At 50.3% G+C, this 17944-nt stretch overlaps 2 protein-coding genes across 50 annotated transcripts in view; one reads left to right on the top strand and one right to left on the bottom strand.

The window, feature by feature from the left end:
• Nucleotides 1–1402: 1402 nt before the first annotated feature.
• On the bottom strand, nt 1403–6306 carry DUSP28 (dual specificity phosphatase 28). 2 transcript variants are annotated; one of them, XM_065526382.2, is made up of 3 exons: nt 5577–6306; nt 4059–5324; nt 1403–2939 (listed from the first exon to the last, which is right to left on the bottom strand). In XM_065526382.2, the coding sequence occupies exons 1-2, from the start codon at nt 5967–5969 to the stop codon at nt 5187–5189; spliced, it is 531 nt and encodes a 176-aa protein (XP_065382454.1). In that variant the 5' UTR covers nt 5970–6306; the 3' UTR covers nt 1403–2939; nt 4059–5186. The 2 variants fall into 2 exon arrangements, with proteins under 2 accessions (XP_065382454.1, XP_065382456.1); XM_065526384.2 differs by having other exon boundaries at nt 1403–2934.
• Nucleotides 5542–17944, top strand: part of ANKMY1 (ankyrin repeat and MYND domain containing 1) — a 93750-nt gene continuing 81347 nt past the window's right edge. For 22 of the 48 annotated variants that reach the window (XR_006691217.3, XR_010580177.2, XR_010580175.2 and 19 more), the window contains exons 1-4: nt 8673–8815; nt 9272–9434; nt 11533–11722; nt 13233–13376. Coding sequence is in view for 31 of the 48 variants with exons in the window: in XM_074010678.1 (XP_073866779.1) it covers nt 9289–9434; nt 11533–11722; nt 13233–13376 (480 nt within the window). In the remaining 17 variants the exon portion in view is untranslated. Of the gene's footprint in view, nt 5619–8141; nt 8339–8672; nt 8816–9271; nt 9435–11532; nt 11723–13232; nt 13377–17944 lie in introns of those variants that run through there. The other 26 variants (XR_012421644.1, XR_012421643.1, XR_012421645.1 and 23 more) reach the window with 4 other exon arrangements.

Below are 17944 nucleotides of genomic sequence, written 5' to 3'. Positions count from 1 at the left end.
GCTGCCCTTTTGCACCCCACGGTGCAGGAGGCGCGGGTGGGCCGAGAGGGCGGGGTCTGCAATTGCGCTGCGGGCGCCTCTCGCGCCGGCCCCGCCCCGCCCGAGGAGGCCCCGCCCCCGCCTGCCTGGCATCCCCTGGCGGCGGGAGGCTGAGCCGCAGCCAGGCCGGGGCAGGCACCTCTGATTTCTCTAACCCAGGAAGAGGAGCTTGGACGTCGGGACTGTCAGCCCTGGGTTTCTCCCACAGGAATTTTCATATTCCAGCTTTTTGGTGATCAGCGCAATGAAGTGGCTGCGTGGCATCAGTACCCCAGTCTTCCCCTGATGCGCCTGAGGGAGGGCTCCCTGGCTTCACCCACTAGGAGGTGGGTGTGGGCATGGAGGGTTCCAGCGGGCTAGGGAGGGCAGCAAAGCTTCCAGGAAAAAGCAGTGTTCAGACCGGGCCGCGTCCTCCCCAGACAGAGGACCAGGGAGCTACCAGTTCTCAGACGGAGCTGGTGGGCTAAAAAGGTCTGATGTGTCCCACAGATGTCCTTCAACCTGGCCAGGGCCCTGCTGCCCTTGTCCTCTTGTCACCAGGGCCAGGTCAGCAGGTAAAGGGTGTGCCCTGCCCTGAGGCAAGGGTAGCGAGGTTTTCATTAGGGTGCTGTGAGCAGGGCTGAGCCGCAGGGGAAACCGCAGGCCCAGGTCCTCCCTCCTCTCCAAGCCAGGGTTCCTCACCTGCTAGTGGAAACTGGCGACTGCTTCCTTCCGGGCTGTTGAAAAGGTTGCATGAGTCATGAGGAGCTTATCTAGAGAGGCCAGCGGCAGGCAAGCCCTCCACAGAGATGGCGGCTGCCCCGGGCACCAGCTTATGATGGGGGCCGCGGTACACAGCGATGGGTGGTGCTGACTGGTGACACTGGGCATAGAGGGGCAGCGACCGACAAGGTGTGGCCTATGCTTGAGGCCCAGGTGCACAAGGGGTGGGGAGAAGGCCCTTCTCACTACCACCCCCACGCCTGGCTCACAAAATCGTGCTTCCCATCCCCCCAGCTTTGGGCTCTGCTGCATCAGAGCTGGTCGGTCCTCAGGTGGGATGCTTTTGCTTAGGAACACAACCGGCTCTCACTGGGAGGGTGGCTCAGACACGGCCCAGCCACGGAAGCATGAGACAACACAGGACTGGCTCTGGCAGGTGGGCATGGGGCTTCGTGAGGCTTGGGGGCCAGGGAGAGTGGTGCCTCCTACTTCCCTCTGGTGGTGCAGTACAGGTAACAGAGGCCACAGCACCTGTGTGGGCAGCCACGCAGGGCCTGGGGCCTTAAAAATTAAGGATCAAGTCACGCCACCAGGTGAAGGCCACAAGCAGCTTAGGCACTGGCTGAGGGTAGAACATGGAACGAGTATTGGAAAAGGCAGATAAGCACCAACCACAGTATTTTACTCATTGCCACATACAGAATACATACATGTATGTGCATATATTAACCAATGACTACATTATCTGTGATTCACATGTATTACACACATTTTCCTTTTCTTTCCCCACTCTTATTTAAGGAGTGTTGATTCTAGGATAGTCTTTAGGCCACAGGATGTCCAGGAGAGGTTGTGTCTGAACTAGAGAAGGAATCAACATGCTCGGATGCCTCCAGTGGTGGCTTATGGGGCTCCACCCTCCCAAGGCGGGAGAGGCAGCCTTTGCGGGCTTGACAGTAGCTATGTGACTTTAGGTTGGGGTGCAATGTTGGTGAAACAGGTCAAAGTAGGAGAGGGGTGCAGATGCTGAAAGCCCCCCAGGTTCCCTCACCGGGCCGTCCGTCAGCACAGCCTCCTTCTCCCCTGCCTGTCACAGTAGGGGCTTCCCATGTGTGGTGCCAAGATGTGACCAGCGAGCGGTCCGGGAGGTGGGAGGAAGGAGATGCCCTGTGGCTTCAGCAGCTGGTGGGCAGGAGGCTCTGCTGGCACCTCCAGGCATCCTCCAGAGCCAGGACATCAGGCAGTGAGGATCTGGGTGGCAGGTCCCTGTGACTCCCCTATGTCCCATCTCCTGTCCTTGGCTCCCCAGCCTTCTCCCTGCATTCAGTTTCTTTCCGCCCACAGTTCCATAAGTGGTTTAGATTTTCCTTACCAAGGCTTGTTTAATAAGCTGAGCTGACCACAGGGAGAGGACGGAGCACGTGGTGGTAGAGGGGTCTGTGCAGTCTGACGCACAGACCCCTGCCCCACCATCAAGAGGGGACAGAGACCCTCTTGAGCTGCATTTCAGGAAGATAGAGCTTAACTGGGGAAAATGAAAACTCAGTGTGGAGGCAGGTGCACTGGGCGGCCATGGTGCAGAGGGACCATGGAGCTCGGAGGTCACTGGCAGCAAGACCGCGGACCGGGCCCTTCAGCCTGCCACTGAGGTGGAGGATTCTCTTGTGAAGAAAGCAGTAGGAAGGATGGAAAACCATACTTCCTAGAGAGGCATCTGGAGCAGTTTTAGTTTTGATTGCTGTTATTACTACTGATAACTGAGCAAAAGTGGTGATGATGCTCGAGAGAAATTTCTGCAACCCATAGTCAACAATTATATGTACAGTCAAGTACAGTGTGTGGTCATTTCTCCCTCAATTTTTGAATCTGCAGTTTACCAAAGCTGCCAATGCTTTCTTATTACTTTATTGCAGCAAATTCCAGATGTGTCTCCAACGGGAAATATACAACCCTCTTACCTGTGACGATTATTCTTATGATTTCAGACATTAAAGAGGTTATACATTATAAATGACATGCAGACAAAATAGTTAAGGAACACAAGACTGTTATGACAGGATTCACGGCACATGATTAAGTGGAAAGAGGTGAATGTGGTGACACTGTGAAGGCCTCGAACGGGGAGCTCCTTCCTGCAGACACAGTCTTGATGTGTTCCAGTGAGCCTCAGTCGATGTGTTTATATAGCAACATCTAATCTGGAAAGAGACAAATGTAAGACATGGCAGGCTTTGCCAGAAACAGCTGAAATGCAAACAGAAAACCAGCTGTTAGACCTATCTGGAAAAACAGACTGTGAAGCACCTGATCATCATTTCAATAGCTGAGCTGCGGCCTAAGTGGTAAAAGCCCTGTTCCAGTTGGGCCTGACCAGGTCTTGTTAAGAGGTAAACAGCTTAGAAATGCTCAGTAGACTGACCGGGCGCGGTGGCTCACGCCTGTAATCCCAGCACTTTAGGAGGCTGAGGCGGGCAGATCACGAGGTCAGGAGATCATAGACCATCCTGGCTAACACAGTGAAACTCCGTCTCTACTAAAAATACAAAAAAATTAGCCGTGCGTAGTGGCGGGTGCCTGTAGTCCCAGCTACTCAGGAGGTTGAGGCAGAAGAATGGCATGAAGCCAGGAGGCGGAGCTTGCAGTGAGCCAAGATGGCGCTACTGCACTCCAGCCTGGTTGACAGAGTGAGACTGTCTCAAGAAAAAAAAAAAAGAAATGCTCAGTGGATCACTGGCATAGCTGTTTACACTGCATTTGAAACCAAATTCCTGCAGAATTCTGTCAAATCACCTCGAGATCAGAAAGTGACAATGTGTGGGTCTCCCTTTGGTTCCTGCTGCTCTGGTCATGTCCATGGTGAGCTGTGTGGGAGCCGTGCTATGGAATAAAGTATGGTGACATTTGGTACCTGAAAGAAGATTCCAGCTCACGGCATTGTATTTGACATACTGGTGTTCATCATTGTATAACAGAACCTTATCCCCATTAGTTTGCTGGTCACTATGGAAATTGTGAAATATATTCAGGCCCAGTTTATCAACTAGGATCAAGATGTGCATTATAAACTAAATAGTGTCCACACTATGGTCAGCACATTCAATCTCAGTGAAGAACTTGAGCAGGTAAAATATCTATTTTCTGATAAAATGGGAACACTCACTTGCAATATTAAGAGATTTAAGAAGTGTACCACTGCAGGTGTAATTTATGGTGCAACACCTTCTTCCATCCAAGCCCTGACATTTTAATGACCACAATTTATTTGAGAACATTGAGAATGGCCATCCCACAGAAAACTATATAGAACAATTTCTTACCCTGTTATCTGCATGCCACACTGTTATCCCTGAGAGAGATGGAAATATGTAATCTACCAGGCTTCCTCCCCAGATGAAGCAGCTTTAGTGAAAGGAGCAAAAAAACTTGGCTTTGTTTTCACTACAGGAACACCATACTCTGTCACCATAGAAGCTATGGGAGAAAAATTCGCTTTTGAAATTCTTAATGTCCTGGAGTTCTCTAGTAATAGAAAAAGGAGGCCAGGCACGGTGGCTCACGCCTGTAATCCCAGCACTCTGGGAGGCCGAGGTGGATGGATCACGAGGTCAGGAGATTGAGACCATCCAGGCTAACATGGTGAAACCCCGTCTCTACTAAAAATACAAAAAACTAGCCGGGTGTGGTGGCACATGCCTGTAGTCCTAGCTACTCGGGAGGCTGAGGTAGGAGAATGGCGTGAACCCGGGAGGCGGAGGTTGCAGTGAGCCGGGATTGCGCCACTGCACTGCAGCCTGGGCAACGGAGACTCCGTCTCAAACAAAAAAAAAAAAAAAGAAAAGAAAGAAAGAAAAGGGATGTCCGTAATTGTCCGAACTCCTATAGGACGGCTCCAGCTCTATTGCAGAGGGGCTGGTGAAGAGAGTATTTCCCCAATCCCCCAAGTTGCCCTTCAACAATGTCTTCATCAACAGCGCTGTAGCTCTAAATGTCTCACGTGGGTATGCATTTTCTCAAACAGAAGCATCTGTGGTCAGGCAGGAAGAACCAGTCCATTCTTATGACACTACTAAAAATAAACGCAAGAAGAGTTGCTTTTCCTGATTTCACCTATGACTCAGATTCTGATGACTGTAGTCTGTACTCATGTCCTTCACTGAGACTGGTAGAATGCGCTGGCACTCCCAAACACTCAAGATTCTGGGGTATAAATAATGGAGGACCCCTATTTCCTTTTTCTTAATTTGTCTTCAGTGTTTCACCAAATGTATTTCTTTTTGTGTAAGATAATTTGTTCATCAGCTCAGCCAGAGACATAAAATTAAAATTTCACACCCACACAAAAAGGAAAACTCGATGTGACAGTGAGGAAGGAGGGTAAAGACCAGCCTCCAGTATCAGTGCAGGAACATCCTTCCTCCAGGCAGTAAGCCTTCAAGCGTCAAGCTTCAAGCCTCCGGGCCCAACCCTAAGGCTGGGGGCTCTCCCTGCAGGCAGGACTGTGCCTGGAGGGCCTCCTCATACTTCTGGAGCTGAGACCAGAAGCCCAGGTTGGGTTCCGCTACCGGGCGAGCGCTCTTCACCATCTGCAAACAAGAAGTGCATTGAATAACCCCAAGTCGCCCTAATGGCCAGAAAGTGCCAAAGCGGGCCCTGTTCTAAGAGTGGGCCCCGCCCAACCCGGAAGTGCCTCTCCGCTTCCCTAAGCCCGCCCTTACGAGAGAGACCCGCCCCTCCCGGAAGTACCTCTCCCAATCCCGAAGCCCGCCACGCCCAGAAAACCCGTCCCCGGAAGACACGCCCCTCTCGAAGCACCGGTCCCCTAAAGGCCCGCCCACCTGGAAAGCCTGCGCCAGGCTGAGGCCTCGATGCCTCATAAGGTAGGCGGTGCAGACGGCAGCCGAGCGGCTGCGGCCGTTTTTGCAGTACACTAGGCAGGCGCCGCCGCCGCGCACCGCGGCCTCCATGGCGGCGCACGTGGGCTCTAGGTGCACCAGCAGGTCCTCTGCCGGGTCGTCGAACACGGGCACGCGCAGCTCTGCCACGCCGGGCGCGCGCGGGCCGGGCTGCTGGCGGGAGACGTTGACGCACAGCGTGACTCCCGCGCGCGCCAGCTGCTCCTCCGCGCCCGCGGCGCGCGCGCTCCCGAGGAAGAGCGAGGGTGCCACGCGCACGAACGGCGGCGGCACTGGCAAGGCGGTCACGCGGCGCCCCGCGTCTCCCGGCTCCATGGCGCCCGCCGAAGAGTCTGCTTGGGGCTCGGGCGCCCGCCCTGAGGCTCTATTTTTGGGGCTCAGGCACCCACCCAGCAGTCTATTTGTGGGAGCCGGGCGGGCCGCCGGGCGCCCCCGGGTGCTAGAGGCCTCCGAGGTGGACCAGGCCGGGACTTGGGCCTCCCGTGGGCGCCTGGCCGGGGCAGGGGGCTTGGGCCTCGTGGGGGCCGGGGCATGGCAGAAGGCTTGGGCCTCGCCAGGGCTCCGGCGCCTTGGACCGCTCTGCGTCCCCTGCTCGCTGTCCTCAGGCTCCGTCCTCCCTGCCCCGGCGGCCTGCAGTACTGGGCTCGCGCCTGCGCCGTGCGGCGTCCCTGTCCGCTCTACTGCGGTGCCTGGCGCGGAGGCGTGGCTCGCCGGGGCCTGCCCACTGCGTGCCCCCGTCGTTCGGCTAGGGCCCCGTGGTTGCCCCGTGCCTGTGGACGGCGAGCTGCGTGGTTCCCGTGTGTTTCCCCTTTCTCTAGTGACTGCGTTGTCGGCTTTACGTTTATTCCTTTTTGTGACTCGCTTTGTAACTGATGCATTTTTTTCTGTGTATTGTAACACATGGCTCATAAAACTAATTTCTATTTTCATGACTTCTTCGTAGACCACACTATTCCTTTTTCTCTATCTCAGTAATTTATTGGGGTCAGCATTGTAACTTTAAACAATTTAATATCACTTAATGACCATTAAGTTGCCATTTAAGATCCCTTCAATTTTTCTGACGTCTGGTAATTTTCAGGGAATGGATACAGTGAAAAGCAACTGTCTCACAGCCCTGCAGACATTTAGCGATTGAAGTTTCAGTTTTAGAAGTCTCTCTCGGGGTTATCTTCATTGCTTTGTTCCATCAGCCATCTAGCATTGGTAACTGTCAGATCTTTATTGCAGCCTGGGGTTCACTCTTGAGCTAAAGACTCAAATATGTCTACAGCCAGGTCTTCACTGGTTGCAGCTGCAGACATCACCTCCGTGCAGGTCTTAACAGCATCTATTTCCCACTTCCTCCACCCTAAGGAAGGACTCCAGCTTTCCTGGGATGGAGAAGGAGTGGAATTCCCTTTTTTTCCCCATAGTTCATGGGAGCCATTGATTAGGTTGGGACACTGTTTCCCTCCGCCTTCTAGGAGTTGGCCCTATCTCTGGCCAAAAGTAAATGCCACACTCCTGTGACTGCTCTGGAAATGGGCTTGGTGTCTAATAACCCATGGAGGAGAGAGCACTTTGGTAGGCTCCTCTGTTCTCTCATGACCATAAGGGGAAGCCAGCCTTGGGTGAAAGCAGAGGAGATGGGAGAGCCAAGGTCCTTGATGCCTTGGACCTTGGACTGTTGGGCCACTTAAATGAATCAAACAAAACCTGAAGTCCCTCCTTGTGGACTGATTCATGAATCATCACCCTTTATGGTTGGAGGATGGTTGAGGTGGGTTTTCTGCTCCAAAGCCTGCTACTTGAACCATCATGCTCCCACACCATTGAGCTAATGGATTGGGAACCAATTCATCCTAAATGTCTCTGCACCTCATTGCCACACACAGTCTGGGCCAGCCTCTGTCTCCTGAACTTGGTGCTAGTCCCCAACAGTGTAACCAGAATGTACTTGCTAAGAACAGAGCGTTTCTACATGTTGGTTCTGACTCCTTAGCAAGTTGTAATTCACAACTAATGTGGGTTGTGAAATCAATTCTGTGGGTCATGATAAGCATTTTAGTTTTTAGAGAAATAGTAGACTACATGAAAATATTGGATTGCATGCATGTAGTATGGTGAACTTTTAATGAAACATTTTTCTGAGTTGTTTGTACTGGGTCGTGGTATGAGATTTTACTGTAGAGAGAAGTGAACTCAGAGACAGGAACTGGCATGTGGAGGCAGTGCCCCTAGAACCACAGAATCCTGGCCCAGCCTTAGTCCCTGGAAAGTTAGTGGGGAGGGCCAGGGCATCGGCTCTTCACACACCCTCCCCTGTTCTCAGAGGCAGTCTGTGTTGAGAAACGCAAGCCCTGCCCCTCCAAGAGCCTCTCTCTTTCCAGGAAGGCCTAGCTGTTTCCCACCGTGGTGCCTGTGTACATTCCAGTCCAGTTCCTGAAATGCGCTCTGTAGCCTGGAGAGCTCCTGTGCATCCTGTGAAGCCCCATCAGGAATCCTCTCTCCCGCAGGCCTTCCCTAAGACCCTTGGTCCAAGACAGCCAATCCCTTTTCTCTGCGGTGACTCCTGCGGCCTCCCTCATCTCGTTCCCTCCGCAGGCCTCCAGCTCCCCTTGCGGCCTCCACATTTACCGAATGGACAAAGGCTGGGGCTGGAATCAGGCAGGGCTTGATCAAGCTGTGGCTCCACGTGCCAGGTGATCAGGGCAAGTTAACACTTGGGCCTTAGTTTCCTCAGGTGTCCCACCGCGCTCCCCGTGCCGCCTTCACGGGAGTGTTGGGGGAATTTAGCGCTTTCTCTACCAGGGGCACTCAGCCCAGGGGCTGACTGGGTCAGCGGGAGGCTGGGACCCAGGCCGGGCTGGCGGCCGGGACCTGAGCCGCTGAAGTCACAGAGGGCGGGCACGCCCGTGGGCGGGGCCGGGTGCGTCCTGGCGCGGGGATTGGTGGAGCCGGAGAGTGGCCGCGGGCACGGGGCGGGGCTGTCTCCAGGGAAACGCGACGCTTTCCGGAGGCGCAGGGCTGGCGAGTAGTCGGGGCCGGAGCGCCGGCGTCCGCTGCGGCTGCGGTCTCGTCGGTCTCCGTGCTGTCCGACGCGAGCTCTCCGAGCCTTGCTTGGTGCGGTCCCGCGGCAGGGGCGCTGGGAGCCGGGGCTAGGGGGATCCCGGAGCTCGGTGAGGCGGCGGGTGGGGGCCAGGCTCGCCGTCCCCACCCCGGGGAGGGGCCGAAGGGCTGGGGGTGTGGGGTTAGGTGGGCGCGGCGTCTCCCGAGCCCACCCTCGAGCGCTGGCTTCCGAGGCCCGTGGCTGAGACCCGCTGTAAGCGGCGCTCCTTGGACGATAGTGGGCGCGGGCCACGTGACGGCGACCGCCCTTGCTGTGATTCCCGCCCACGAAGGGACAGGGACACCTGGGGACGCGGGCGAAGTTTGCCCATGGTTCCGACTGGCCTCCCTGAGGACTCCCAGGGATGGTGGCCCGGGGCCGGTGGGTGGCGGCCCAGGCTTCGGCGCGGTTCAGGGAGGGTCTGGGGTTCTCTGAGGCTCAGGGGCTGCGGGCGGGGCCTCGGGCGCTCTCCGAGTTCCCGGCGGGAGCCCTGGGGGCAAATGTGCGGTCCTGACGTTGCTTCCAGGTTGGAAGACCACAGACATGGAAGGGGGCCGTGCCTCCTTTAGCTTAGACCACGAAGTCTCCGGGGCTGCCAGCCCCCGACGCCCGCTGGAGGGGAAGGGCGGCGAGACCTCTGCTGCCGAGGAGCTGGGGCCGCTGGAGAATTACGCTGTCTTCGCCACAAGGTGCGGGGGACCCTCTGGCAGGGAGGTCCGACCCTGACCTGGGGCCTGGGCTTAGCCGGGATTCTCCTTAAGGCAAGCAGTAAAAATCGCTGAACTGTGTTACTCCCTGAGAAACTAGTTTCTGGAGAAATCCGAAAGCCCCAACGCTGTATCAGCAGCCACTGAGGAAAACGACAGTAGATGGTAATGGGAACCTTCTCCTGTCCCTGCCTGAACACTCTGCCACCCGTGTCGCCGCCTAGTGGACGGAGGGAACGTTTCCCTCCCGAGATGGGGCTCCCGAGTTACCCCCATCTTCACAGCTCTGTCGTTCGCAGCAAGGGCTGCTTTGAGCCAGGGGCTGCCCCGGAGCCTCACTGCAGCATCCCACGAGGTCCCTGTCACCCCATCGTGCTTGTCCCTGTTTGTGGGTCTCCAAAACTCAGTCCCAGCCCTGGCCCAGTGTGATGGGTATTGAGGACCAGCCTCAACACCACCCGTAGGGTACCCAAAGTCTGGTGGGGACAAAGGATTGAAAAGAGACAGGTTAAGAGTTGAAAGGTGGGGAGCCAGGGGGCCAGTTGCAAAATGGAGGCCGCAAAAGGCTCAGAGCTCTGGTCTCCACCCTATTTATTGAGTATAGTCACTTAGATCTGAGAAGCAGATGTTCAGGGCAAAACAGTAAAAGGGTGGCAGTGCATCATACGCATAATCTATAGCAGTAGTGGTTTAAATGAATCTCCTTTGTGCCCAAACAACGTATCTTTAACTTACTGGAGAGTAGCTAGTGGGAGCGGGCTTAACTAGGAGCCTGCACGACTGTCCACATTCCAGTGCTTCAAAGGAGTGTCTTTCTCCTTGAACACCATGTTTACAGATAAAAGACCGGATCTTGCTCTGAGCATGGGAACATGATGGCAATTAGGAGGCTTTCCTCCTCAGAGGCCTCTTGTGGCTTTCCACAACTTATTGTCCCATATTTTCATGGCCAGTTTATACAGGCACCCCACAAGCCCTTTTCCCACAAGCCCTTTTCCCAACAACGGACTTTGGGAGGTGGCTGGGTTTAGATGGAGTGGTGAGGATGGAGCCCATGATGGGATGATGGGATGAGTGTACCTACGAGAAGCGGAAGAGCCCACAGTTCCCCCATCCTCTCTCACTACCATATGGGGAGACAATGAGAAGGCAGCTCCACAGACCAGGAAGAGGACCCTCCCTAGGCAGGGACACTGCCGGCACCTTGGCCAGGGACTTTGGCCCTGCACAGCTGAGAACGGAAGGCCCTTTGAGATGCCCCGTCCATCTGCGGGGGTCTCAGATGCTCCATCCATCTTTCATGGTCTGAGGCACCCCGTCCACCTGTGCTGGTCTGGGACGCCCTGTCCTTCTGTAGGGGTCTGAGACACCCCATCCATCTGTGGTGGTCTCAGGCGCTGTCCGTCTGGTGGTCTGAGGCACCACGTCTTTGGTGGTCTGAGATGCCCCGTCTGTCTGTGGTGGTCTGAGACACCTTGTCCATTTGTGGGGGATCTGACATGCCCCATCCATCTGTGGACGCCTTGTGAGTTACGGCAAATCCACCCTGGTTTGTGCTTCCCTGTGTTGCAGCATACTTCCCAGCCCTGCATCCATCCATCTGTCCACCCATCCACCCTAGTATGAGCTGGCTGCCTCTCAAGATGCCGTCCGACCTTCCATGGGTCCACATGTATGGGCAGTCTGCTTTCTGTCCAGCTTGGGGCTGGCACTGCTGGCCCTTGAATGAGGACCCTGCTGTGGGCACTCATGTCCTGCAGGCAGCTGGAGTGGGACAGAGGGCCGTCGATCTCAGGAGATGCTGCCAGCAGGCCTGGGCTGGACAGGCCAACGGGCCTGGCAGCATCTCCCCTAACCATTGGCAGCCTTAGTATGCATTCCACTTCCTTTGTGACCTTGGGCCATCGCTGTACCCTCTGTGCCTTGGTTTTCTCTCCTATGGAATGGGGATGCAGCAACACCTGTCCCGGGGCTGTAGGATGAAATGAGATGCTGAGTTGTGCTCAGGGGTTGTGCTCAGCACTCACTGAAGGCACTGCAGCCATCTTGCTTTTCCCTCCCTCTGCTCTTGTCCTTTCAGGGATGTTTCAGCATCCTCTGAGAAGGAAGAGGAGGAATCTGAGGGCCCGCTGAGGGCGCAGGACCTGAAGGAGGCCTACATCCAGCTCGTCCAGGGTGTGCAGGAGTGGCAGGATGGCTGCATGTACCGAGGGGAGTTTGGGCTGAACATGAAGCTTGGATATGGCGAATTCTCCTGGCCCACAGGCGAGGTAACTGCTTCCACACTTTCTCCGACTCCCCGCCCAGAGCCTCTGGTGGCTGGCCTTTCTCCTTCCAGGAGTGATGGGACAGGAACTTTTAGGCCCATCAGTAGGAAGGATGCTAGGCTAAAGTCTTTCCTCCTTGAGAAATGTCCAGAGAAAAGCATCTTTCCTAGCTTCCAGAATCACACCCATGGTTTGCTAGGGTCCGCAGGATGAGGTTTGGGAAGCTGTGACGTAAGAAGGTAAGTTGTTATTCTGGGCAAACGTTTTAAAATTATGAATTACCATAGCAACTCGTATGTTTACCTTGGTGAAACTGCCTGTGTCTAGGCTTAAGCAGAAGGCAGCGAATGTTCTAAAAGACAAAATGAGAACAAGTTTTGCACCCCCAGGCTAGGTCCTGAGCCCACATTCAATGCAGCTGAAACTGAAAAGGCCTCTGTTGGCACTTGTAATGGAAAGTGCAGGGGTGAGGTAGCCTCAGGCCTGCCTGGATCCAGGGTTCTAATGATCTAACTAGGCCCTCTCTCTTTCCATTTCCACGAGGGGGTTCTAAGACTGACCTTGTTCCATCTGCCCAGCTCCTGGGCGTGGCATCAAACACCCCTGGGAAAGAGAAAGGCCCCAGCAGGATGCTGGTCTAGCTTGGGGATGCATGAACTGGTCAAATCCATCAAGGGTGGGGCAAGGGTAAGGCATCCTCTGGATGGCCAGGCCTGGCCCAGGCTCTGGGGCTGGGTCCCTTGGGGAATCCTCTCTGTAGGGAGAGGGTATCTGTTGTCAGAAGAAAGGGAAGGGACACTAACTAAGCTGTGAAAACTGCCATGCCCTACACGTTGGGATCAGATCTGGGTGGACTGTGAGCATGATGGCTGTGTGTGCACTCCAGGCCCATCCTGTTTCTGAGAAAAAGGTGGTGCCTGGCATTCAGCATGAGGGTCTCCTGGCTGGAAGCCCTTGTCATGAATGTCACATTCTGTTTCCCTCCGGGGGCCTTGGTAGAGGGGTAGTCTCTGACACACTCACCCCTGTTGTTTGTGGAGCTCACGTGTCCAACCATTGATGAAGAGGTATAAATCAGGGTCCTGCCCTGTGCCCACCGGGGCCCAAAGCCGACCTCCAGGGCCAGCCTGTCACCTGTGAACCCAGCAGGGAGCTCAGCAGCTTGGGGGTCCTGAGTGGGGACAGGACCCCCCAAACCTAAGGTCAAGGTCACCAGGAGAAGACAGGTCTGTGCTCTCAGACTCAGGACGTCTAGGCAGTTTTAAGCCTCCCCACAGTCCCCCACTTGAGGAGAAGACAGAGAGGGAGCCTGGCTGTCGGGCTGACTGCCTGGTAATCCCTCTAGGTGCTTCAGGTGCCAACTCTAATAGTTGCATGCCAGGCACCCCTGAGTTCTGCCACAGCCCCGGGTGGTCCCCATTCATTGCCAACCAGGCATGGTGGCTTGGCCTCCAGGGCATCCCGTCAGGTTCTGGAAGAGCAGCAATTTCTCACCAACTTCTCCATCTCACAGTCATACCATGGGCAGTTTTACCGGGACCACTGCCATGGCCTGGGTACCTACATGTGGCCAGATGGCTCCAGATTCACGGGCACATTTTACCTCAGCCACCGGGAAGGCTACGGCACCATGTACATGAAGACACGGCTCTTCCAGGTGAGGGGGCTGCCATGTGCTTGGTTGGGGGCAGAGCGGCTGTGTGTGTCTAGGCCACTGGACAAAAAGATATTTAGGTCCTGGGGAAGTTTATTTAACTACAAGCAGCTTTTTTACTTTTAATGATTAAAATGGTACCAATAATAAGGGTATAGATAGAAAATAAAAGCCTCCTCGTATTTTACTCCCCAGAGGGATACTAGCAAATCATTATATATTCTTTAAAGAAATGCACGTGTTTGTTTTTAAATATGTAAACTGGATCACTGTACACATAATGTTTGAAATGTGCCTTTTTAAATGGATAACACGCCTAGTCTTTCAAATACAGATGTGTTTTCCCCCTTTTATTACAGTATAATTTATAGTAAAATTCACCCGTTTAAATATATAGTTCTGAAAGTTTTGACAATTATGGGGTTGTGAAACTACTACTGCAGTCAGGATATAAAAAGTTCCATCACCCCCAAAATATTGCCATGGCCTTTGTAATAAATGTCTCCTCCCAACAAACTGTGGCTGATCTTATTTTGGCCTAGAATTTTGCCCTTGAGAGAATGCCATATTAATGGTGTCAACAGAAAAAAACAAACTCTGCAAAATATTTTAGAGAGGTTTATTCTGAGCCAATATGAGTGGCTGTTACTGAAACACCAGGGGTTCGCTCTAGGTCTTTCTGCTTCCTGCACAGAAAGCCAATCACTGAGACAATGAGTATTGCCAAGGAAGAAGGCTGTAATTGGCAGGTGCAGCTGAAGAGATGGGAGCTCAATCTCAAATCCATCTCCCTGACTAAAAGTAGGGGTTTATATAGCAAGGAAAAAATGTAATAATGTGTGAGAAAGCAGGAACTTGGGACAGGCAAGGAAGCAATCATGGTGAACAAAGGGCCTGGAATCACATTGAATGCCATGGTCTGGTGAGTTTTAGTTCATTGATACTTTTTGAGACTGCGTTTCAGCTCTTTGATACTTTTTGAGAGTCCTGAAGGTCTTCCTGAGGAAGGAACTCAGATAAAACAAATTTAAGTTTCAAGCTTTAAGACCAGAAGGATCAATTTTTATGTTTATCTGGAAACAACTCTCTGTAGGATTACTGGGCTATTGTTTCAGTGCCCCCTTTTTATTTATCAGTTCCTCAAATGGGGAATCAGGTCGTGGATCTTTCTGGCTGCTCCATGCTGAGGAGAGGCATTGTGGGCAGCTCCATACCATGGGTGACCATGTGGTCACTTAGGAATCAAAGGTTAATATAGAGTTTTACTTCTAAAAGACCATCTTTCTCTTTCCATTCCCCGACTTGCATCAAAGACAAATCACAGTAGGACAACCTACTTGCAAAATAAGCATCAGTTTTCTAGTGCCCTGATTACCCACACAAAGTGCAGCAAGAACCATGGTTCACATAGGCTGTCCTGAACTGGCTTCACTGGAACCTCTTACAAGGCCATTTCAGTCAAAGCCTTGGGAAAATAACCTCCACCTGTGTCCCATTATAAAATAAAACAGATTCTTATTAAACATACGCAAACTAACACATTGCCATGAATTAAGAATATTCACAAATAGTTTAAAAATTCTGGAAAAATTAGGCAGAGAAATATGACTCAAATTTTGTTTACAAATGTATACTCCGTACACTTAAAGTATATTTCAAGGTTATAAATAGCTCAAAAGAAAAAATTATCCTGACTCTGAAAGACAAAAGAAGAATCAGCAATATTTCAAAAAAAAACAAAAACAAAAACAAAAACATAAAAAGTATTACAGTCCTCCATTAGCTCACTCCATGCAATCAACTCCTGCTCTCCATCATATTGGATTAGCAAAGTGTATGAACACATCAGCCTTCCAATTAGTGCAGTGGAAGTTTTCTCTGCCATCCAATGGCACAATCTCCAAAGTTAGTAGAAACCTGAATTCAATAGTCCTTTTCATGAACTCTCCCAAAGAAGCAAGCCCTGGATGGTAGCTGATTATAAGTCACTTTTTTGAGAAAGATCAAAGCAAAACAACAATTGTGGATGACAGAAGTCTTAAGGCAGCCATAGTCAAAGACACAGATGACAAGGAAATTGTTCATTTCTGTGTCATATAACAATTTAACATAATAATAACATAATAATCATTGTTACTGACAACATATATTTAGACATATTAGAATTTCAAGAATGTCATAAATCCTGGAACATGTATTAATAACATATATATATAAATATAACCCAAAGAAAGTTAAATACTACCTCACAATTTACAATGCTTCCTGTGTAATTCTAATATAACAAATAAGCCTAATATGTCTCTCTTGGACTTCAGGAAGCCTAATATCCAAAAAAAGTTAATTTAAGAACAAAATTACTGAATTTAGAACTTGAAAATTTGCTGCTGAAAAGCCTGTTTAAGGTTTAAGACACTTGATGTCACAAAATAGGATCACAAGTTACTATAAAACAGGTATTTAGCCACAATTATAATACAAAAACATTTTCTCTTTGATAGCATACTCAGTTTCCTGAACAATAAGACCTAAACAAAAGACAGTATGACCTATAATGTCAGCATTTTGGGATGCCAAGGCGGGTGGATCACTTGAGGTTAGGAGTTTGAGACCAGCCTGGCCAACCTGGAGAAACCCTGTCTTTACTAAAAATACAAAAATTCGCTAGGCGTAGGCGCATGCCTGTAATCCCAGCTAGTCAGAAGGCTGAGGCACGGGAATCACTTGAACCCGGGAGACAGAGGTTGCAGTGAGCCGAGACTGTGTCACTGCACACCATTCTGAGTGACAGAGTGAGACTCTGTCTCAAAAAAAAACAAAAACAAAAACAAAAAACCACAGCATGAGACCAACTAAATCTGTCTCCCTCTCTCCCTCTATTTTTTATTCTGTAGTTTTACTCAAAAGGTAAACAAAAATCTCATCTCTTACATGAAAAAATTTTCAAAAGAGAAAACCATATTTTACCTTTGTATGGTATATTATTAATGTTAAAGTTGATTTTAATAAAGCCTTATAAACAAATCTATGTAATTTTAATCAGTTTAACCATAAGGTAAGATTTCTATATACTTTTTATAATCTTTTACAATTTTCTATGAAAGACCAGATCAGTGCTCCAAGGAAACCATGTTATTCTGACACATGGGCCCAGACACTGGTCTTGCATTAGTGCACTTTTGATACTAATGTTTAATTTATAGAAAAACTCTGAACTAATACTATTTCTCAAAATCAGTCCTTAAAATCTCATGCACCCACTGCTTCTGCAATAGTCCCTGGGCCTAGAGGGATTGAACAGTTTTGATTTCTGGCCCTGTGTCTCATGAAAGCAGTTCATTTTGATTGTCTCCTCCTGGGTCTAAAGATGAGGCTTCAAATGGTGTCAATACTAAAGATGTAGCAGGGGTTGGTGCCTTCTTCAGACCCAGGATTCAAAGCCCTGTAACTTAATAGCATAAGGATTACTCAATAGGATATTTATACTGCAGAAAGTCCTATCATTCCCTCTAATATATTACAAATTAAAACACTGTGATTTGGTGTCTGAGTTACTGCCTGCAGTACTTTAAACCATTGTATTAAAGAGTTAGGTTGCTCACTGCATATGTCTAGTTGCTAGCGTTCTAGGGACAGAACTGTGACCGAAAACATCAAAGTGTGGTAAGTCCTATGCTAAACTTACCAAAGTAAGACAACTAACTTTTCTTTCCATTATTTAACCTATTTACTGTTTGCCCCAAGAATACTCATCTCTAATCCTAATGTAACATCATATACATTAGGATTAGAGACAAGTTCTGTTTAGAAATAACCCCAAGAAGAGTTTTTTAATTTTATTTTTACATTGAAAATCAGATTTGCTTCACCCTCAAAGAGCATGTTTATGTAAAATTAAATGAGTGTTGGCAGCGAGCTGCACTTTTTTTTTCCTAAATGGGAAATGGGTTAAAATGATGGTAAACACAAACATCAATTTTGTAAATTCAATATTAATTTCCTTTTCTTTAATCTCCTTTCACTTAAATATTATATAACAAAACAGTGACAAAGAACAAGCACACCCATCTTAATATATGGTTCTGAAAGTTTTGTATAACTTATTTTCAGCTATTTTAAAAGGATATCATCACATATTTACAAGATTGGTTTCTAGATACAGTACTGACAACTGATTAGGTAACTTGCACCACTAAAATCTTCAAACCAGTGCAACACTTGTGCATACTTTGTGAGTACACAAATGAAGGCCCATCAGTGATAAATGGCTTAGGATCAAAAATCACTAGAAACTCTCACTTTTTAATTATCATTACTTAATTCAAGTGAATGTCACTTAGTTTTAATAATGGTAAACACAACTAAATTAGTTTGAGAAAAATCCCAATTAATATAATTTCTCTAAGGACAAGGCCAATCTTTCCTAAACATTAAAACTTTGTACCCACATCACAGTTTTTTTTTCTCATTACTTAAAGGAAAGATTGGAAACCACCTCAAATGGATTGAATTTAATGACCTTGGAAATAAATAACATTTAAACATTTTTATTCTCACCTACTTTTTCAAGT

Source organism: Macaca fascicularis, chromosome 12 (genome assembly GCF_037993035.2).
Source record: "Macaca fascicularis isolate 582-1 chromosome 12, T2T-MFA8v1.1".
NCBI classification, from domain to species: domain Eukaryota; kingdom Metazoa; phylum Chordata; class Mammalia; order Primates; family Cercopithecidae; genus Macaca; species Macaca fascicularis.
The sequence above is the reverse complement of the archived record's forward strand: the minus strand, read 5'-3'. Positions and strand labels throughout refer to the sequence as shown.

Coding starts and splice junctions, on each gene's coding strand:
- DUSP28 (XM_065526382.2), bottom strand. CDS start 5,969: ATGGAGCCGGGAGACGCGGGGCGCCGCGTGACCGCCTTGCCAGTGCCG. Junction 5,325..5,576: donor GCCTGGCGCAGGCTTTCCAG/GTGGGCGGGCCT, acceptor TCTTGTTTGCAG/ATGGTGAAGAGCGCTCGCCC.